Source organism: Haplochromis burtoni, unplaced genomic scaffold (genome assembly GCF_018398535.1).
Source record: "Haplochromis burtoni strain Fernald_Lab_line unplaced genomic scaffold, NCSU_Asbu1 Contig_115, whole genome shotgun sequence".
Lineage (NCBI taxonomy): Eukaryota > Metazoa > Chordata > Actinopteri > Cichliformes > Cichlidae > Haplochromis > Haplochromis burtoni.
In genome coordinates, this window is record NW_024582476.1 from 1,724,744 (window position 1) to 1,747,708 (window position 22,965).

General features: G+C 41.4%; 3 protein-coding genes across 7 annotated transcripts in view; 1 reads left to right on the plus strand and 2 right to left on the minus strand.

Annotated features, from left to right (window-relative positions):
• Positions 1–10,193, minus strand: part of LOC121811766 (E3 ubiquitin-protein ligase RNF43) — a 113,520-nt gene extending 103,327 nt beyond the window's left edge. The window contains exon 1 of the mRNA XM_042223608.1: positions 8,362–10,193. Within this exon, the coding sequence (XP_042079542.1) occupies positions 8,362–8,583 (222 nt within the window). The 5' untranslated portion in view covers positions 8,584–10,193. The remainder of the gene's footprint in view (positions 1–8,361) is intronic.
• Positions 10,194–10,296: 103 nt separating this feature from the next.
• hsf5 (heat shock transcription factor family member 5) lies at positions 10,297–15,387 on the minus strand. 5 transcript variants are annotated; one of them, XM_042223609.1, is made up of 8 exons: positions 15,190–15,387; positions 14,860–15,018; positions 13,946–14,436; positions 12,990–13,310; positions 12,819–12,910; positions 12,363–12,734; positions 11,004–11,115; positions 10,297–10,883 (listed from the first exon to the last, which is right to left on the minus strand). In XM_042223609.1, the coding sequence occupies exons 3-7, from the start codon at positions 14,418–14,420 to the stop codon at positions 11,038–11,040; spliced, it is 1,338 nt and encodes a 445-aa protein (XP_042079543.1). In that variant the 5' UTR covers positions 14,421–14,436; positions 14,860–15,018; positions 15,190–15,387; the 3' UTR covers positions 10,297–10,883; positions 11,004–11,037. The 5 variants fall into 5 exon arrangements, with proteins under 5 accessions (XP_042079543.1, XP_042079544.1, XP_042079547.1 ...); XM_042223610.1 differs by having other exon boundaries at positions 15,228–15,246; XM_042223613.1 differs by lacking the exon at positions 15,190–15,387 and having other exon boundaries at positions 13,946–14,428; positions 14,860–15,125.
• A 2,494-nt stretch (positions 15,388–17,881) lies between these two features.
• On the plus strand, positions 17,882–21,433 carry supt4h1 (SPT4 homolog, DSIF elongation factor subunit). Its single transcript, XM_005928440.3, has 5 exons — positions 17,882–18,063; positions 19,079–19,185; positions 19,268–19,323; positions 20,711–20,764; positions 20,855–21,433. The coding sequence occupies exons 1-5, from the start codon at positions 17,995–17,997 to the stop codon at positions 20,920–20,922; spliced, it is 354 nt and encodes a 117-aa protein (XP_005928502.1). The 5' UTR covers positions 17,882–17,994; the 3' UTR covers positions 20,923–21,433.
• The last annotated feature ends 1,532 nt before the right edge of the window (positions 21,434–22,965 follow it).

The following is a 22,965-nucleotide window of genomic DNA, read 5'->3' on the forward strand; positions in this document are numbered from 1 at the left end:
ACACACACACACACACACACACACGTATACACATACTGTGGACACACTCATGCTTTTTCACACACACACAAATAAAGGATCAGGCCGCTCCACAGGTGAAAGCTCTTCCTCTTGCGGATCGCTGAGCCAAGCGTTCAAGCAGAAAAGTAGAAAATTTGCTTCTGCTCTGTGCTCCCTGCACATTCTGTGTCTTAAACAGTACCACACCATACCTCTGATCTAAATGAATCTGGGGTTTTTGTATCTCATCATACACTGATTGAATCAACCTAATGTTACTAGGAGCTGCAGTTGGCTTTTATTCTTCAGAGCCATATTAACAAGAAAAGCCCATGAAAGTGACTAAAGGAGCTGCAAGGAGCCAGGGAGCGAGCGAGCAAGAGGGAGTTTGTTACGCAGCGTTTATCTGTGGTATGGTGATGACTCTTTTCCTCCAGCCTCTCAGCAAACTAAGCGCTTCCTGCCTGGTTTTTTTTCAAACAGCCATTTTTGTCCTTGAAACTAAAGCACACGCAATGAATTACAACCATCTTAAAGAGCTGTCAAGAAACAAGAGAGGGCTGGTTAGAGCAGAGGAGGTGAGGAGGAGGAATTCAAAGCCACACTGTTGGGGGAAAGAGGAGCGAGACAGGCGGCGAAATGAAAAACTGCAGAAGAGCTGCTGGGCCTTTGATGTGAGCGCGAGCATTAAGCCTGCTCTCGCCACCGCAGGCAAGGCTGAAGTTATTAGCAACTGGCTTCACGACCGAATACTGTTGACTGAGTAGACGACAAGAACAACTGAGGTCCAAAATTATTCATAAGCCCCTAATCGCCTTTTAAATATCCAAAGTAAACAGCAAAGAAGCCGATCCAACCTTTAACAAACTGTATGCTCTCAGCGATATGCTGCATATCTACAAGAACAATCTGTGTTGTAATGTTTGTGCTATGAAAAGCTTTTAGAGAAGTTTGAAGTTTGTTTAATTTTGCTCTTTTAATAGTCAGAGAGATTGGAATGCACCAAGATGAACTGTTCTCTTAAGAGAATTTTCTTTTTTCCCCTCAAGAAACCCACAAAATGTTGTGATGTACACAAAATCAAGAGTCTCACCATGCTCATGGCTCCACGAGGGAATTCCTATGAGCTAAAAAGAAAAAAAAGTGATCTGATGATTTTAGTTTAGTGTTTGAGAATTTTTCTTTTTTGACCACAATAGGAAGTTTAACATGCTGATGTTTAGTATGGATATTATTTTGTCACGAACACATTTTACGTTAGTATATTTAACTTTCAAAAACACACAGGACTGCTGCCTCCCGAGTGACAACCTCGTGTGAATGTGGTCAGGTCGCGTGCTAATCAGACGGTTGGTGGTTTGAGCCCTCTGCAGGCTGAAGTGTCCTCGGGCAAGATACTGCAGGATGCATCAATCAGAGTGTGTGTGTGTAAGCAAAAAGCAGTAGAAAATCTAAAGGCACAGAATAAATAAAAAGAGCTGTGTAAATGTGGCCTCGCAGCACAATTGCACTTTTGCATAAAAAAGCAGAACATGAGTCTGTTTACCATCTGAAGAGGAGTACTGAGCACAGTTACAGGACAAACAGTGCATCTTAAGGGCAAGACAACTCTATAGCCAAAAAAGGCTATATGCACTGTTCTTTGATAGGTTTACATTTTGTTGTCACAGAATGAGCTTCCTCACAAAGACAGTTTATTTGGCTGGAGCTTCACCGGATTTGATTACACCTTTGTTGTCTTCATTGGTCAGTGTGACACCATTTCTCAACCACATTCATAGGCATCTTGTGCCAACATGCAGTGAAGTGTGCAGTACTGACAGGCTGTGCTGGTTGTGTTTACAACTAGTGGCAGTGAGGCAGAGTGTTCTAGCTGCAGATGAATGTGTAGAGAGTCATTACCATCTGACAGAGAGGACAGCACCTGAGAGTAGGGGTGGTGGGAAAAAAATCGATACAGCATATCATTGCAATATTTTACACAGCAATATTACACTATACAGGGACACCAAACATGGATATTTAAATTGATCTAAATACTCAAGAACAAGAAAACTATGAACACGACTGCTCACCTCGGGGACCTCTGTCCTGAACATTAGCCGAGGAAACTTACATTAACTCAGCTCAAGCAAAATCAACCAATCAAACTTCCTAATTCAGAGCAAGCTAATAGCTAAGTTGGTAAAAACAGGACAGCGAGCTTCTTATATGTGATTGTAATCAATGTTTTTTTCACATTCTGCAGCCAATATGACTAAACATTTGCCCAGAGCTTAAGGATGTTGAACCATGCATGACTTGCACAGGTTGCCTGATAGGAGGCAACCTTTCTGCAAACAGTTGCAATCTGACTTGGACTGACTGAAGTCACTCTCAGAGAGACTGTCAAAATTTTGTAAATAATTACTACCTAATTGATAAACACAGACAAATTGCCAACCTGGTGCCATTGGTCTGCAGGATACTTTTTTACTCAGCACAACTTGAGGGAGCTCAACTCAGCTGGCTACCAGCTGGTTGTGTTCTGGTTTATATTCCTGTAGAACTGAAGGCTACTGAGCATGTAATGTAATAGTTAAATGTGAATTTCTGTCTATGTGTTTTTCAATGATTTATTACAGTTTATTGCTGTATTATGAGAAACAGATTGCATATAATTGCCAACTGATGTCAGACTAACTGTCTCATGGCAACATTTATGGCAGGTTTTAGTGACGTGCTGGTGTGCTTGAAGTTGTGATAAGCACTTACCATACTGGGTTGTCAATTATACAAAACTAAGCTTGATTTAAATTACAGTTAACTATACATTAAGAGAAGAAGGTAATCCAATTCAGATTCTAGCTACAGTCATTAACACCTTTTATGCAGTGTCACACTAATTGAAAATGCACATACATCCATCTATCACATGGATGTATCCATCTATATACGAAATTGTGCCAATGCAAGTCTTACATAGTTAACAGACAATAAAATCATCACTCATTAATTAAACATCTTTTCAGTCAACTCATCCTTGTGAGCATAACCTTTAACCTGTGGGAAGATTAAAAAAAAAAAAAAAGACAGCCAACTTTCCCACCAGTAGCATATGAATCCTCATGCCATATGGTACAATTGTCATCTGTTGCAACATAGTTCTCAGTAAATCTCTATAAATGTGGCCTTGATCCTGGGGGAAAGGATAGCTTGGCCTCCACACCCACTATGGATCAGCAGGCTTTCCTCTGTACTTCCAGTGGATCGGTTTCAACTGGAAAGAGACAGGTGCTTCACTTGACCTGAGTTGTCAGGACAAATTCAAAAAAGGTCACGCAAGATACACATCTCACAGAGAATGCAAAAATGTCGCGGTATTCACGACTGTTAAACCTTGGATATTTGACATAATTAAATTCCGCTGACCCTGAAATCGCCTGGACCCCGTGTCAGTTGTCCTGCCATCAAAGGAACATATATGTGTGTGTGTGTGTGTCTGCTTTCACAGTCGGCGGTGACTCATTCCTCTCCACTGTAACACATGTGTGGCTACATAATGGCACAGCTTTAAAAGGGCCGCATGCTTTTGCTGCTCCTTCGGTGGTTTGTGTACTAGGGAGGGACAAAAAAAAGTGCTCAAAATGAAGAGCGAGACAGATCCTCTGTGATTAACATTTAATTCAAGAGTGCGCATTTCTAGCTTTTCCACTGCCCCACCGAGTGTGTGTATGGAGTGTGTGAAAACACACACACATGAAAACAGGCAGATGAAGCCTTGACTTAGTGTGTGTGTTTACATGGGTGTGCTACAAAAAACATGGAATTAAGCATGCGACTCTTTTGTAGATGTATTAGGGAGTGGCTGAACGAGTGAAGCAGTGATAGTAGCAGAGAAACAGAGACCATCCCTGGTTATTTGCATAAGAAGAGCTATGAAAGGGGAAACAAAAACGTGTTGTATAACATTGAAGAATTCCAGACGTGATCTAATGACTAAAAAAGAAGGGGGCCAGCAGGATTAAGAGATTTGCCATGTTTCCCCCCTACCTGCCTCTCCCTTCTTCCATGTCCCCTAAGGAACATCTCCACAGCCATCTCTTGTGGAATAGGGCAGACAGGACAGCGCTAGCCCCTGCTTCCTGTGCTGCAGGCTGCAGCTCTCTCAGTTCCCTGCTCAGGAGAACCCATTAGTCCACAATTTGTTTGATAGCCTGGACACATGAGGGGGGGTCTGTTTAATGCACGAGTTAGAGGAAACGCATTACTGTAGTGTCGCTGAAGGAGGAGACCATTGCAAAAGACCACATGGAAATAAAAGAGATAAAGTAGATGATGTTGGAATGCAATGATTATAAGTAACAAATGGGCTTGTAGCCAAAAATGATATATTCTCTTAACTTTTGTTCCATTTATTTTTAATTGATTTTCTAAACTATTCCACAGCAACTGTCTAAAAGAATGACAGTAACTATGCTGTCACTCATTTAATTTGGACTGTGTTGCTTTTTTTGAAGCTAGATGCTACCTTATATTGATGAAAGGGTAGAGTTCTAATTTACCAGCTAATACTGGCAAGCTTGGATAGCAACCTGTATCCATAAACTGTATGGGTACAATGAAAAACTTTGAAAAAACTGTCCACAGAGGGTAAAATAATTTCTTGCACCAAGCTATAAATGTGCTTTTTAATGATGTAAGGCTTGGCACTTTAACATGGGAGTCTGTGGAGATTGACTCAGTTTTGGAGCATGCCTCAAGTGCCAGCTGGAGGAACTGCACCTGTGGAACTTTCACGATTCATAAATTTTCAGATCTGGATGTTGCCCCTTCGGAAAAAAAACATAGTCATCCTGTTTTAAAGCATTTTAGCTGTTCGTGAAACAGTCAAACATTTAATAGAAAAATATTGAAAAACATAAAATGATGTTCTTTTCTGCCAGTGGTGCAATATGAGTCAACAGGGCCAGTGCTGGCTGGTAACAAAACCAGTGTAGCAGTTCATTCCTACAATAATCTTTGCGCGATCACCACTGAACTTGTTTATAATGTTATATATGATGACTTCAAAGCAGGCTTTTGTTCCTAAATGGCCTCCACCTCCACACAAACAGCAAGTAGTTGCATAAAGCATTCAGAATTTTTAAAAAACAGGCGCTGTGGCAAAGGGGGAGGGGGATTGCGAGCTTACAGGGATTTCATTTGTACCTTTATGCAACTGCCAGTGTCGCCGAGGTGCAGGTGGGACGGATGGCGATGTGATTCTACTGCTGTTAATGTTGAGTTCTCATATGGCGTCCATACTGGTGGACACAGCAGTGCTGTGCATACCAGACACGAGCACTGTGAAGCATTCAGAGCAGGCTGCTTCACCGTTACTGTATTTTAAAAAGAAGCATGAATGGCAAATGAATGCCAAATCTGATTGCCAAATGTGGGGTTCATTGCACGAATTTTGCAAACACATTAGCTTGTTTATTATATCATATCAGTATGTTGGCTCCAATACATGAAGCTCACCTGCATTGTTTGCTGCTACACACTGTTATAAACCACATGCACAAAAGCGAAACTATGTGAGGCAGTGAGGAGCCCTGAGGAGTCCTGGACAGGCTGTTATCTCATCCAGGGAGATAGGAAGTATGGACAGGAAATCTAGAGGGAGGGGGAGGAGAGGGCCCATATGGGAAGTACAGTGTAAACAGTCTCAGCTTTTAATCATCCCAGCTCACGTTCGGAACTGGACACACTTTGATGTTCTCCCTCAGTACCCTCTCCACCCTCCCCTCCTTAGTTCCCAAACGGCTGTGCTGAGGGCCAGCCAAGGGGCGGGTGTGCAGATAGTGGCCTGGGACGCTTTAGAGAGACGGGGAGGCATTCACTACCTTGTAGGACACTGAGACGAAAAAATGTGAAGTGTTGCACAGTTAACCAGTGTCAAGCCTTAATTATAGCTTATGTATTTGAGGGAGCTCTCAAAGTTCACTTCAACATTTCAAAAACAACAATGCAGAAAAGGAATAAAAGAAAGTCAAGATGACTTTAAGTTAACATAGGTGGAGTTTTAAGGATACCTTAATTGGACCTGTTAAAAGAACACAGTTTATCTCCATTTCTCAAAAAGAAGTTTCAACAACAATCCTCAAGTTCGTCATTGTTTCAGAAGCTTTTGGGCTTCTCCTTTAATCACCGAGTTTCATTTTGGAAGGGAGAGGGAGTCAAAATTCCTCAGCACTTGTATTTGTCCAAATAGTGCTGGCCAGACCCCAGCCAGTGTTCCAGTGAGCGTGTTCATTCAGAGGAAAGGGCACACTTCCAGGGAGATCACAGTTTAACAGATCAGACGGAGACAAGTACCACAGTGAAATCTCATGGATTCAGAACTTCAGAGTTTGTCCCACACATGGTAGCAAACATGATCAAAACAAGGATGCAATGCAATTCCCAGGCTCAGGGAAGCAACGTTTTGATAAAGATGAACAAGCATCTAAAATGACAAAAGATGAAAACTCTGTCAGTCCATAAAAATTTTCAGAAAAGTGGAATTTATAAAAGACATGCATCGACAAGGTTGGCTTATATTTAACACAGACGAGAATGCTATGCAAGATGGAAACTGGAACTTTTTAGCCATCAGTCCCCTCGTCCACTGGAAGACAAGAACATAAAGTGGGACCATGAAGCTGCCTGCAGAGGCAACAGAGACCTGTTACAACAGGCCTGAGCTGCAACAAAGAGCATCCTGCAGCATAACACCACCTCTGTGCAGTATGAGAACAGCCAGGGAGGAGAGAGCCTCGCAGGACCATGCCCTCCCAGCCTTGGACAGCAACACAATTGGTGGTTTGACCAGAGGAAAACAGAGTAGATGTATAACCTATTTGGGCAGCCGGAAAAAAAGAAAAACAGAAAGAAACAGGGGGAAAAAAGCAGGGATCTTATCAGCACAAAATTAGGCTGACGGTGGCAGAGATAAAAAAGAATGGTTTGAGGGTGGCACTCAACCTTTCATCCACACCTTTAGGGGAATACACAGCTTCATTAAAACCCTGTGTCGCCCTGCAAACATTGCAAAGTCTTAAACAACAACAACAACAAAAAGCTGGAAATCCCAGAAAGCTGGAAGTGCTTTGATCTCAACAGCTATGTGTTATGTATCCACAACATGTTGTCAACATCCCACACAGACAGGGTCCAGTCAGATCAGCTTAAAACTGGAGTGGGAAAACAGAAGTGGCTTTTCACTGTGACTAATGCTGGGCTTTTCTCCATCAGAGCATTATAAATCCTTATCAACTATGGCAAACTGCAGCATCTGGCTCACCATTCACAAAACCTCCCATACCTGGTGAGTGAAGCGAGACAAGATCCCACAGAACCTAATATCTTTCGTCCCGTTTCTCTGGAGACAGCAAATAAATCGACACGGCGGAGCTTTACAGCGCAGGGACCTTAATCCACTCTTGAATCCTAAATATGCACACTGAATAGAGAACATACTTCACATTTGGACAGTTAAAGGCAAGATTTTTAACCTAAAAAAACCCCCATTAAATGACAGGTTTTATATTGGTCTCGACATGCTGTCATTTTGCAGTCACTGGCCACACCTTGATATTAAATATAATGGGAGAGAGCATCAAATGCCAAAAATAGTCACTGCAAAACAAAACAGTTACCTTAGAAAAGATACACGTTAGAGAGGCTGGTGGACTGAGCCAAACCACTGTTTCTCAGGAGAGAGCTAAAATAGACTGAAAATAAGCTAACCTCAATAACACGTTTGTCATCACTGTTGTTAAAGGAATTCATATGTTCTATCATCACAAGCCCAGTGTTGAGTGGAAAGCAGAAAGGCACACTGTGCTGTAACCCATAGTCTCTGCTGCAGGAGTCTTTTAGCAGCGGGTGCTGTGTAAACTGTAGGGAAACATAAGTCACTCTACAGAGGGATTGGTGCACTGAAAGAGGTGGGAGTGTAAAATAACTTTCCAATTAAGGCTTTTAACACAGACTAAGTTATTAGTCAAGCGGTAATTGCAAAAGAGGTTAAAGTGACTCTCTTGGGGGGGTCCAAAGAATAACACTTACTGTGTTAAGTGTTCCCAGTAGTGTACTATAGGAGAAGCTTTCAGGCTGGTAATCCATATCTGACAGAGCAGAAGTGTAACTACATGTGTTGTAAAGCTGTTCTATCAATACACAAAATGAAGATCAGATATTGACCATATGATCATTGAGTTAGTCTATTGCAGTCTATGGAAAATTGTTGCACCAGGTGCCACAAAGGTGCTGGGCCACCTGTGCAGCAGGTGAGCTTTGAGGTAAATGGACAGTGATGTGGTCATGTAGTGCAGGTACCCTTTGATGACACCCTACCTGCATGAGTTTTCCCTCTGCTTTGCCGGCACTTCCTCCCACGAACACCCCTTCCAAGGTGAGGGGTTTCCCCGTGGGCTCGTGCTTCAGCAGCGTCACCTTGATAATCGCTCGGAGAACCGGCCGCTCGGACTCCAGGCCCTGCTGGCCCAGCACCACCTGCAGAGCCGCCATGAGCAGCCACGGCCAGAGCCCGGCCGGGCGCCGCTGTGGGACGGTCATGGCCTCGGCTGTAGCGGCGGGTCCCGGCCGCACATCTTGGACTTCAAAGCAGGCAAGCACCGCGGATAAACAAGACGCAGGAAAGCGGTATCGACAAGTACACGCACAGGTCCCGCTTTATTCCTTCTGCCTACTTGCTTAACAGATCTGGGCTTTCAAAGCCGGAGGACTTCCATGGTAACTCATAAAACTTCCATTCAACACTAGAGTTAATATTCCCAGTCTAACACGTTACAGATATGCATATGTCTCACGTGGAAAGTGATGTCTCACACGAGGAAAAAGCTCCGATTAACTGTTATCCAGTGTCATTAATGTGGGTTGAGAAGCACTGCATGCGCCAGTGCACTGTGAAGACGAGCCGTGCCGTATTAGATCTTAAAGAGTGCATCTGTTTCCACCGGGGTGCTCTTCATCACAGGCGGGTCTATGTCCTCGTCTGGAGGGTGTTTACGTGGTAGCTTAACTGCGGTATCCTCTCCAAGAAGGACGGGGTCCTCTCCTGGCAACTGTGTATCCGTAAATCCTCGGGACTGTTTTTACAATGCAGCGCACATTGACCACTGTACCTTCCAGTCACATTTTGCGAGCACACAGGAGGCAAAGCTTTAAAAGTTAAACCCGTCCCGTGAGAGCAACACTTTGTGGATAAATCCACCAAAAACGCACGAGAGCGACGTCTGCGACTTCAAAGGCTGGCTTACAGGTTGCCGCCGGAGAGTTATGAGGCATGCTGACGGATCAAATGCGGCGCCGAAAAGTTGGGCAATGTTTCTTACAGCCGACGAGTTGCGAAAAAATAATCCTCGAAGAAGCTGCTCCGTTCAGCACACAGCTCTGTGTAATTATTAACCGAAGCAAACGGGCCGTTGCCTTACTTTGCTTGTAGCCTGGTAATTAAAACTGGGTCCGAAGCAGCTTCAGTGACACGGCCATCAACTTCTTTCAAACCTACCCGTCAGGGGGGCGACACGCGCGCGCGCACGCATACACACACACGCAGGCTTCCCCCGAGTTCAGTGCCTCCGCTGCACTGTGAGAAATTAGACCCGATCCTCCTGAGAAGAATGAAGGAAATTGACTCGTTTATCAAAACTATCACTGAAAGCGGAGGGGGAAATCTGCAAAAAGTTAATTTAAAAAGTTGCCCAGCCTCCTTGTAGTGTTTGTTTGAAGGGGATAAAGCATAGAGACACAGTGTACTATTATAACACCGTTCTACAACTTTACCTCCCGGACTCTCTGTCTCTCCCCTGGGATCTCATTGAAAGTGTCTACCTGCTCCCTCTCCTGCTACTTTCACGTGCTAACGGGGACGGGAGTTTGATCAACACTTCACCCCTAATCCTGTAAACAGATTGTGTTTCAAGTGTTTTACGTTGTTATTTGTATAAGCCATTAGTGGAATTGCAGCGTTAGTACTACATTTTTCTAACGTCACTGAAAATCTATTTTGCGGTAAGAATCAAACGCAATCTAATTTTCTTGCATGTGTAAGAATGTAAACAAACAAACAAAAATCGTTCATTTTCTTTTAACGTTATCGTAGGTGGAGTTAACGAGGAGCACCTGAATGCAGCATTAGTAAGTGGAAGGCGGATCCGCCGAAAAGCAGCAGTTTCACCAAAAACAAGTAAGTGGCTCCCTCTGGTGTCTACAACAAGCAACACCCCTTTATTATTAATAATGCAGTACACACTAAACATCCAACCATAAACTGTATTCACGTTTATTTAAAATTCTAGTTTCATATTTTAAAAAGTACATCAATAGTGAGAATAAAAAGGTAGGGAAAACACAATAAAGCAAACAATCAGTAGACAAAGTGTTTCTCCCTCGTAAAATAATTTGAGTCCTTTTTAAGCACTCCAATACCAATTTATGGTTTACAAGACTTATTTTTCTATTTCAGTTCTTTGAAAATAACATTACAATCTGGTAAAACTATTTCACAAAATCATGTACGTAAATATCCATGCTTTATACATTTACAAGCATACTTGTTTTAAAAATGTATTTTAAAATTTTACAGAAATAAAAGCATCAGTGTTAATTACAATGGATGTATAAAATAAGAGGAGAAAACATTCCTGTACAACTACATACAATGTACAACATATATGTACTTCTGCAAAAGAATTTGTAATAAGATTTAAAAGAGAACAAAGCAACAAGCATTCACACAATAAATCATCTTTCCAATTCGAGACTCAAGTATGGTAATAGTAAGAGCTTAAGCTCACATCCTGGAGTGACTCAAGGCTCCCTGTCACATGCCAATCAAACCAACAAGCTGAGATCTATGATGAGAAATATGAGACACTGTCATCACGGATCTGTTGATTTTAGCAAGCATAAAAGCCTTAATTGCCTTTTCTTTCACTAATTTTACTCTGGAATTTGACCCTAAACAGCCTTACCTAAAGAGTTGGTGTATTTCCTGTGCAGCTGTTGTTATAATTTCAGACTGGAATCACTGGAAGTATCACCAACTGTAACAGGTACAATATCCCTCTCATGATCTGTGGTAACCTTAATGTAGGGACACAGAGAAGGCAAATAATCCAGGCTTTCTGCTAAACTATATATAAGGCCACTAAATATATATATATATAGTATAGATTTATTCAAATTATATAACAATATCAATAATTTTCTGTATGAATACAGCCTGAAACATAATCGGATTTTCACATGTTCTATATGTTGTTCTAAACGTTGAAAAAGAACCAACTTTTCAAAACAGTATGCAAAATATTTGCTACATTTTTTAACTATGCGGAAAGATCCATTATTAATGATCTGTGTGTGGAAAAAGCTTCAGTGTCAGGTTTGATCACCTAGAGCAACAGTAACCTCATTGCCACTTTATTAGGTACACCAACTGCGTCTTAACACGATTATCTACTGAGTTGATCACATTGCAGTAACCCAGAATGTGCAACATCAGACACTGATGATCTACTGGGATTTCCGCATCTCTGAATGCATACATCCTTGAACCTTTATGCAGATGTACTACAACATTAGAGGATGACGCTGAGTGCCACTCAATTGCTGCTGCCACACTCAGATGGTCAGAATCTCGCATGTACAGCATGAAAGCATGGATCTATCCTGCCTTTTATCAATGGTTCATGCTGATGGTGATGTAATGGTGTGAGGGATAGTTTTTGGTACCATCTGAGCACTGTTTAAACTCCACAGCCTGTCGGAGTGTTGATGCTAACCGCATCCATTCCTTTATTACCAATGTGTCCCCATCTTCTGATGGCTGCTTCCAGCACCATGCCACAAACCTCAAACTGGTTTCTTAAGAACAACAGTGAGTTCACTATTATTTTACTCAACTGGTCTTCACAATATCCAGATCTCAACCTAATAGAGTACCTTCAGGATGCTCTATTAGGTTATTCCCATCGTGTGCATCTGACAAAACGTCAGCAACTGTGTGCTGTTATCACGTGAGTCTGAACCAAAATCTCTGAGGAATGTGTCTCATGTTCCTCAATGAAAAAAGATCAACTATCATTTCTAACCTTTCTTGCAATTGCAGCCTATCAAGAACCAAAACCACTGTGCTGCTCTGATCCACCCTCCCGCCTTCCCTTGCAAACTTTCCTACAAGTTTGGGTTACTTTACTGTCTAGCATAGTAAAGGAAAAAACATCTTAGATCAGGAATGTGATGCATCAAAAAATACCTCAATGTCAAACATTACAAAAAAACATAAAACAGATGCACTTTAGCTTCAGGAACTCTTCAATGCGCAGTCTTACCTCAATGATAGCATCCTCAGGCATTTCCTCTGGTACAGACTCCACACACTGCTCTTTGTATGGAACTAGAGGAGCAATACTCGATGCAGATACTATGGTGGGTCCAGCAGAGAAAGGGATAGACCTGATGACACCGTTGCTGTCACACAGTGGGCTGTCACGGGTGTTGGATGAAGACTCTAGCTCAGGGACCACCTCGTCTTGGGGCTCAACTTTAACCAGGCAGGTATTGGGTGGAGTCTGCATGACCTCATCTGCGATCTTAAAAATTGCCTCCAAGTTGATTTCACAGTTTTTCACCTCCTGCTTCTCATTTTTCTGCAGGCATTGGTTATTGTCTTGGAAACACAACATACCGACAGGATATCCTGCCTAAAATGGTGATATAAAAGCATATGTTAAAGATGGCCCAAATACCGCTCACTGACTTGTTACGTCACATGACAGTGGTCCTACCTGATAATAACTCTGAGGCGAGAATAAGCCTGTCTGAAGGCCACCACCTGCCATATGAGGGGCCACAAGGTTGGGATGGTAGCAATGACCAACTTCAGGAAGGACAAAAGATAGCATGTTAAGTGAAGTGGTACACTGGCTATATTTTACTAAATAATATTTAATGCTTACGTGGGGAATAGTAGCCAGGCTGGTACTGAGCATTACAAGGACTATAACTGGTGAGATTTGGACTTCCATGGTTTGCGTGGGCCAGGAAATTCTGCTGAATGTGCACAGCATTGGCGCTTGAGTTTACTCCAGTGTAAGGGCGGTTTAAAGGTACTGGTAGCTCTTTGCCTGAGGAAAACAAAGCAGAAGGAAGAGCCGCAGCCCTCATCAGGAATCGTGGTGGGATGGGGGTCCCAGTGTAGGCTTGGGTTTTACTTGGATAGTAAGGAGGAGTGGCCTTTTGATTTGTGGGGCTCAGCAGCAAAGAGCCTCCCGAAGAAACTGGAAGACACAAAGCACAACAACAACCTTTTAGACAGTACGAGAGGGCTTATGTGTTGGTACAGGAGGACACAGACTTATTGTCCTTAATAAGTTCAATATGGTGTTCGGAAATATGACAGAAAACCCTATCAGCAGGTAATATTTCTTGAAAACATCTGAGTATTTTCTCTGTGGCATGTAAGATTGTCAAATGAAAGTTTAGTAATCCCTCTGGTCAACAGAAAAATATATTTAGAATACTCTCAAATGAGGTCAACTCTCCAGCAACACTTATAGTACAGCTTTATTACTTATGTCAAGGTCATCCCTCATGAAGGCCACAGGCCCAAACATGCCGATCAAGTAATAAAGCTGTGCTTCAACCTCTTTAGACCCTTGTTCTAAAGAGGAAGTAGGCGAAGTTGCGGCAGAAAGCTTTGTTCTGTTTTAAAGAATATTCTTCAGTTACAAAGTTTATGTACATAAAATGGGACAGTGTTGTATTTTTTTAAGGAGCTGATGATGACCCTTTTTACACAGAACTACTGTGGAATTTTGCAGAAACTACTCTTGTGGCTGAGGAACGGTTAGTGTGAACTTGAGTACCTCAGGGAAACCATATATTTCCACTATTATCCCTTATTAGCACTTGCCTCTTCTCATAGATGTTCCTCTGTCTTCCCCATCCCGATACAGGCGCTGATATCCACTCGGGGACCGGCACTTTATGTTCAGACCGGCTTGCAGCTTGGCCTTATTGTCCACGGTGAGCCTCCTCAGCCTCGAAACGAGTTCAGGCTGGTCTCGCTTGAAGTTGGGGTTGTAAAAGCTTGGATACTCCTTGCCGTCCAGGTCCTGTTGAGGGTCGGCCTTCTTGAACCCGTACAAGTTGAGCTGACGGACAAAGCTGGAGAAGTTGGTGGTTTTGAAGGAGTCGGCGCTGCCCGCGGTGATGGCACTTGGAGACAGGATCTGCTTCTCGAACAGCTGCTGGTCAATGACGATTACCTCGCCCTGGCGGTCCCAGCAGATGGCGTTGTAGGCCGGGTTGTTCACCAGACGCCACAACTTTGCAGGAAAATTGCTGGGGTTGATTGAGTCCGGGAGTGAATTTAAACCGACTTCCATGCCTTTGCCTGTGCAACTGAGACAGGTATAACAATATTAAACAGCCCTGGTCAAAGCAGCTAACCTGCTTTACATGTTTATAACGTTACTATTTAACTTTAGTTTATGTTTTACATACACTCAAGTTATAACAAGTTAACAAAGTTATTTAACCACCATTCATTATATTAAACACATAATTACCCTTGTTAATGAAAACGGATTAAACTTTTTTTAAATTATAAATAAAATGCTGTAAAAAGTAAAATGTTATCTTTCACTGTTTCTGTTACTCTGCTAGCATTAGCTAACATTAGCAGTGGCTGTGTTATCTTGTCAAACAGCCTCTCCTAAGTAAAGAACTTTTTAGTTAAGAGCTGTTAAAGTTTTATCCATCTCCATATGGTCTCATATATTTTAAGTAAGGTTAAATCTAAAATAAACACTGTAATAACTGCACCTGTATCACCAAGTCGCACTGGGAACCGTTGGAAGTTCACTGCCGTTGGTGGAGGTGCTGGAGTTCAATGTGACATCCCTCCGTTACTTTAAACAACGCTTAATTTTGGGGGACTACAAAGCCCAAGATCCTTTCACATTTCAACGCCGAAACTGGACCCTAAACGTCACACAGAGAGCCAAAAACAGTTTACAGCCTCTGGTTTACATGCTTTTGTTGCCATAGTCACACAAATGCCTTTAGGTAATATATGTTACTTTTAAACTGTTTTGCAAATAGCTCCAATGAATGCATCGCAGGTTCTCACACAGCCTGCTGTTTATAGCTTACATTTCACATCATCTGAGTTTATTTCTGAGTTTATTTACTTGCAGCTTCATACAAGACGCAAGATGATGAGCCTCTCCAAAGTTGGATGTGGCACGGCAACAGTGCAGTGACAAACGCAGGTTAATTATCCATGATAAACAAATAAGAAACAAAATGTGAGAAAACGATGTTAACTGTTGAAAGAGATTTGACTGGTAACATAATCAGTGTTTAGGTCAATGGAATTAATAGATGTCACCAAGCACATGTGGTGTGAAACTGTAACAAATGAAAACACGCTGAGCTGTGTCGCCACCTAGTGATAAGGAAGTATATTATTATTATTATTATTATTATTATTATTATTATTATTATTATTATTATTATTATTGTTATTATTTGTATTTAGATGTAGACAGCATCATCTATCTACATTTTGTGAAAACAAAAAATCTCACTGCCAAGCCAGTAAAATACATCCAATTTGTATCCTTTCATTGTCAAAATCCGATGTGTTGCTAATTCTATGTAATATTAACAACCTGTTAACATTACATGAGACTGGTGTGTAGCACCGCTTGAGGAGAACATGATGCCTTTATTCAGGTATGCAAATTCTGAAGTCAGTGAAACAATAACTCCAATCTCCACATTTCAACCTTTCTTCGAATTAGGTTTTTCGACTTTAATCTCAAAATTTCGACTTTATTGTCAAAATGATCAATAATATTTTTGTTTCTTAAGGTGGCCCTAATACTATGTCGTAAATATCCATCCATCCATCCATTCGCTTCCGCTTATCCTTTTCAGGGTCGCGGGGGGCGCTGGAGCCTATCCCAGCTGTCATAGGGCAAAAGGCGGGGTACACGCTGGACAGGTCGCCAGTCTGTCGCAGGGCTAACACATAGGGACAGACAACCATTCACATTCACACCTAGTGGCAATTTGGATTATCCAATTAACCTATCCCCACAAGCTGCATGTCTTTGGATGGTGGGAGGAAGCCGGAGTACCCGCGCAAACACGGGGAGAACATGCAAACTCCACACAGAAAGACCCCGGCCTGATGGTGGAATTGAACTCAGGACCTTCTTGCTGCGAGGCAACAGTGCTAACCACCGTGCCACTGTGCTGCCCATAAATATCATAAATCGTAAATATCACTTTAGTTTATTATCAAACCTGGCAGCTCTGCACTCACCTTCAAGACTGAGGACGTGGTGAGAGCCCTCAGGAGGACCAGGGAGAGGAGCTCACCCGGCCCTGACAACATCAGCAGTCAAGTTCTGAGGCACTGTGCAAGGCAACTAGGAAGTGTGTTCCAGACTCTATTTCAACACTCAATTGACAGTCACACCGCCCCCAGCTGTGGAAACACTCCACAGTCACCCCCATCCCCAAAAGAAACAACCCAAAGTCTCTCAATGATCTTCATCCTGTGGCCCTTACCTCCCTGGTGATGAAGGCCATGGAGAAGATCATAAAACAGCACATTGTAAGAGCAACTGACCCCCTGATGGACCCACTTCAGTTTGCTTACCGTGCACGCAGAGGCGTCGATGATGCAAAAATCTTCATCTTGGACTCCATCCACAAACATCTGGAGCTCCTTCACTCCTCCGCCAGACTTCTCTTTGCTGATTTTTCATCAGTGTTCAACACTCTGCAGCCTCATATCCTGGCCATTAAACTTTCTTCCCGATTTCACCTGATCATCTAATCCTGTGGATATTGGACTTTTTGACCAACAGGACTCTGGTCTCTGTTCCACCTCCACTGGCTCCCCCCAGGGCTGTGTGCTCTCCCCCCTGCTCTTCATCCTCTAGACCGATGACTGCAGATCCATTCTTCAGAAGTTTGTAAGGTGGTGTAACAGCTCCAAACTTGAACTGAACGTGAGCGAAACCAAAGAGATGGTGGTGACCTGGCTGCTTCAGTCACCACCACCATCCATGGGAAGCCTGTGGAGGTAGTTGAGGAATACAAATACTTGGGAACCATTTTTGACAACCTCCTGAAATTCTCTGCTAACACAGAGGAAATTCTCAGGAGGTGCCACCAAGGGCTAATGGCCTTGTTGGCTGAAAACCTGTGCAAGAGTTCTGACAGGCAGGCCAATGATTTTTGAGCACACTGATGCAGTGTGCTGCAGTCTGTTCCTGTTCTTAAGGCTGAGGGAGTGGAACCAGCAGGTAATGGAGAAGGTCATGTTGCTTTCCAGGAAGGCATAGTAAAAAGGCATAGTAAAAATTAATTAACGTATTAATGACCCCTCTCACATTCTTCACCCCGCATTTCAATGGCTCCCCTCTGGGCGGCGCCTCCGCTGCACTTCCTGCAGGACTGAGAGGAGGAGAGCCACCTTTGTCCCCAAAGCCCCTCTGCTTTTTAACTCCAGTCGATAAGACCATTTCCCACACCCATAAACATAAATTACTCTACACTCTTTTTTATGTTGCTGACACTTCATTCACTTTTAGTCACTTACAGTTATTTATTCACTTATTCAGTCACTTTAATTTTAAAACTGTGTATATACTGTATATTTTAAGTATTTTTTAAATCTCATTCTTATTGCCTGTTTATGCCCTGTCCTTATTTTTAACGTCATCCTGCTCTGTTGTATCTTAATTGCCCCTTGGGGATAAATAAAGTCTCCCTGATTCTGATTTTTTGTGCATGGACTTTTATTCAGGCGGACTACAGGGACGCCTCTGGGTTGCTAGGGCCTTATAAAGTGACGTAATATCCAGGCGACTAGAAAATCATCATAATATTAGTCGGCGTGATTGTTTAGTGTTTGTTCAATTATTTTGTCCGAACATAATGGCATTAGAAACAGTCCCCAAAGACCTGCGCCACCTGAGAGCCTGTCTGCTTTGTTCGTTAGTGAAGGTAAATCTTTATCTGAGAGAAAAACACTGTGAGGCTAGCTCCTGTGCTAACGTGGTGCTCTGCGCAGTGTTTTCCTCCTGTTTGACCTAACAGGAATTAAAACTTCGAAATGACGCTTGGTTGCTTTTAGTCAAGGAATTATACCTAAGTATTCACTGGGGCTTTTTTGTTTACAAAAAGACATCTGTGCTAGTTTGTTTGGTTTCTAGTCCCACGATAACGACTTGGGGCCGTACTAGAAAAATGTGCAGAACCTGGCAGAGCCTGGGTAGAAGGTGATGTTATTGTGACAAAACACAGAATAACGTTATTGGGTTTTTTTTCTTAAGGTCGACAATAAGAAAAGAAACAAGGTGGACAATAATGGCTGAAGCAAGCGAAACTACATATTTTGAGATTAACTTTAGAGTTAAAAATCCACGATAAATGAAACTAGAAACATTTATTGTTCCTCAATGCTTCCTCAGTGATTTATTTCGGAAGGTCGGGCGTGCAGGAAATCTGACTTTATTTTTGAGAAATTAAAGGTTTTATTTTGGAGAGATTTCATTTACAGTATAGCATGTTTACAGTAGTTTAAATGCGGGCTTCTTTTTGTTTTTTTTTTGTTTGTTTGTTTGTTTGTCTGTGGGGGGGTTGGCAAATACAAGAAATGACACTTTGGCACAACACCAACACATAATCCCATCTCACTTTATTAGTATTATTATTATTATTGTTGTTGTTGTTGTTGTTGTTGTTGTTGTTGTTATAGTAGTAGTAGTAGTATTAATACTATTATTATTTAACCATGCACAGCCATTATCAGTGGATGTGCCAAGGTTTGTTGGCATCATTATCTATGGTGGGTTCCAATATATGTATGACCCTCATTAGAAATAATAGTCTTTTTTTAAAGCAGTTAATATTTCTCAAGTAATATCTCACTTCTCATTTTTGATTCTTTCTTCTGGCTCTTTTTATTGGACTCATGCAATCTGATACCTCACTTTTCTCTTGCTCTCTTCCAATTTAGACCATTGACCAGTTTGAATATGATGGCTGTGACAACTGTGAGTCATACCTCCAGATGAAGGGGAACCGAGAGATGGTGTATGAATGCACAAGTTCCTCGTTTGATGGGTAAGTGTTGACTAAGCAGTAACTATGTGTTTCTTTGTCTGTTCTTCCCTATGGTTTACTGACACTGATTAAATGTTTATAGTGTGATCGCCATGATGAGTCCTGAAGATAGCTGGGTGGCTAAATGGCAGAGAATAGGTAAGGATCTGCTGAAGCATACAGTCATGGTTTTAAAAAAAGAAGACGACAGTACATTCAGTTCTCAGGTTTTATGTATCAGGACATGATAAGAAATGTTAAATTGTTCATTATTTATTTAAGACAAAAAGGAGACACTGTTTCTGGAAAAACGAAGTACATCTTACACTGCTTTTATAATAATTGAGAGGGAAAATGGCACTTGATCATCAGCCAGGCTGAGCACCTCTATAAAAGCAGATGATTTAGCAGGTGTGTGTTAACATAGTGCCAGGGTGAAAAACAATCAGTGGTGATCTCATGAAAGCAACTGTTAGTGCCCATCAATTTGGGAAGGATTATAAACCAAACTATTGGAATGTCATCATTCTACAGTGAGATCGATTACTCACAAGTGAAAAACATTCAAGATAGATATAAATTTTCCCAGTGGTGAACATCACAGCAAAGTCACCACAAGGTCAGACCATACACTGCTCAGAAAAAATGAACAACTAAGGCTTGTTTGAAAGGGTTGTTAGGAGAAAGCCTCTTTTCTCTAAAAAAGAACATGGCAGCATGGCTTTGGTTTGCAAAGTTGCATCTGAACAATCCACAAGACTTCTGGAACAATCCTATCAAAAGAGGCCAAAGTGGAGATGTTAAGCCAGTTGGTTGGAGAGAACCAACTGTCAAGCACGGTGGTGGAGGGATGATGGTTTGGGCTTGTTTTGTAGTCTCAGGACTTGAGCACCTTGTAGTCGACTATGAACTCCTACCAGGGTATTCAAATGTGAGGAGATGTCCCCAAAGCTAAATGTAGACTAAAATTGGGTCATGCAACAGGGCTATAACCCCAAACACAGCAGCAAATCTACAACATAATCACTGAAAATGAAAGGAATCAAGATGCTGCAATGGCCCAGTCAAAGTCCATGCCTCAATCTGACTAAAATGCTGTGGCGGGACCTGAAGAGACTGTGCGTAAAAGAATGCCTGCAAGCCTCAATGAACTGAAGCAACAACAACAACAACAAAAAGAATGAGCCAAAACTCTTCCACAACGATGAGAGAGACTGATAGTCAAATGGAAAACTGTTACTTTAAGTTATTGGTGCTAAAGGTGGTTCAGCAAGCTTACTGAATCATCCAGAAAATCCAGAAATTAGTTTTTCCACAGTGCTTATAGATTTTGGCTTTGCATTAGTTTTTGTTAAATAATGACACAGTGTAATATGTTATGTTGTTGTTCATATGAAGTTATTTACCTAATTTTAAAACCAGGACTATAAGATTTTTCCATGCTTTTTAATAAATCTTGTAAAACCTGCTAGTTATTAATGATAGCCACATAGTTCAGATTATGATCCATTTGTGTAATTATTTTTTTTCCTGCTCTGTCTTTCAGGCAACTTCAAGCCAGGTGTATATGCAGTTTCAGTGACTGGCAGACTACCTCCAGGTACATTCAAACACATCAGGGCACACACATTGGTTGGAATTGTCTTCTCACTTCATATGTTTCGGTTGCTCATTATTCTCTTCTCTGAAGGCGTAGTGAGAGAGCTGAAAAGCAGAGGGGTGATCTACAAATCCAGAGACACGGCAGTAAAGACGTAAATCCTGCTGATTGTCCCCAGAGCTGGATCATACTGTTTCACCATGTCTGTGATGTCTTGTGGAAATGTTAAGTTTTTGGAGGTTTTTAAATTTGGAAAAAAAAAAACAAAGATTGCTGACACATAAGAAAAGGTAGATATGTCTTTTTTGTTTGAGTAGTTTACGTGAAATAAAAACCTGTTTTATAAAAAAAAGTGAGTGAGTGTCTTAAAACAAATGAATACATTGGATTTATATGCACCTGTAATCTGTGAATCAACTAAGTTTTCAGTGTCCCCGAGCGAGTGAACATGATCAGTTAATTTTTAATGGGACTAATCTGTCTACTGTCCAGAAGGGCACACAATGTGGTTTCTGACTGATGACCTTGAGCTGCGGTCCAAAATGATGATGATGGGGGTGAGGTCTCTAAGAGGACTGTGGTTAGACTCCAAGTTCATTCAACCTTTCTGGAACAGATTGCTGATATATGTTGACCAGAGAATACAAATAAACGCGTCCACATTCATGACTAACCTGGGTATTTATTTGTTTTTAAAGGTACCTAAATTAGGTGGACCTTAGATTTTAGGTTTTAGACCATTTTTGACTTTTCAATTTATTTTATTTTTTGAAGGTTTTCTTCCTATTTAATCTTTATGTTTTCAACATATAATGTCAGTCTTTCCACTCCTACAAGCCATTATGTTTGTTTATTTTAAAGTTCTTTAGCAAATAATAATAACTAGAAAATGCATTTTCTAACGAAACTGCAGTGTGGATGCTGATAGCTGAATGTTTTGAGCGGAAATGAAGCAACTGCTGAATGTTAAGTTAAAAATGTTGAAGGAGATGAAAAACCGAATGTTTCACTTGAAAACAAAAGTGTAGAACTGTTTAAAGCTGATTTTCAGACAGAGGAAGAAGTTGAAAAGTAGCTGACCATGTTTAAAATGTACAGTAGAAAAAGTTGAGTAATGACAAAAGAAAATTCAGAGTCACAAAACATTTGAAGAAATATTTGAAACCTCATATTATTTAAGTCCCTGAATGTCTGAAATGTGGGAAAATCCACTACAGACAGTTAAATACTGTAACTTTTAATCATCATCTTTTCTGACCAGATGATTAAGAAAAAGTCATCAACTGACTCCACTGCCCACATTCTCCCATTGAAATACATGGTAAATTTTTGTTGAATAAAGTTGAATAAGTTAAAAAATATAAGAGTTAAAAATGAGGAAAATACAAGCAGTCATGTCCAAAAGAAGAGGAATCTAACAGTGGTTGACTGGTTTTTCTATGTTGAACGGTGTTGAAGGAGATAGATGCCAAAAAATGTACGGAATATGAAAAGTAGAAGAACAATCCTTGCTTGTGTGCTTAATCAGCATCCACACTAATAAAGCCAAATACCATCACCAAGCATTATTTCATTATTTCCGTTAAAAAAACATGTTGTGACAGGTTAGTATCATGCATCTAATAACATGCGTTACTTTTAATAGTCAGCAGGGGGCGACTACACTGGTTGCAAAAAGACCCTTGGCTCCTTTTCTCTACAATCTCAGCAAACACAGACAGCTTTATGGTTTTAATCTCTAGTTTCACATCATATTGAATAAAATTTTCTTTTACAAATGATGAATTCTTACAGTCAGAAAGGAGGATTATTCAGGGTCATTAGCCAATAAGTTATATAATCGATTTCTCTCTCTGTTTCTTCCGTCACCATTTGTCACATATGGTCGCAAAACACTAAGATGGCAAAGGTGGTTCATTCTGATTGTTGTTCATTCTGAGCAACAGTCTCACAGAGTTCATCATGTTTTTTTTAGTTGGCTAGACCCTTTAAAAAAACCCTCCCTGTACTTCTTTAGCTGCACCACTAGATGGAGCTTTTTACTCAGTGCCGAATTCCCTGCAGCCGCCGACACTGCCGAGAGGTGGAGAACTCTCAGCCAAAGTGTGAACGTGTAAATTTAGCTAACCTTTCACCTGAAGTGCTGCGTGCGATAGTCTCCAGTTAAATTTAAGCCTTTTCAGATCCGGTATCTGCTGTGG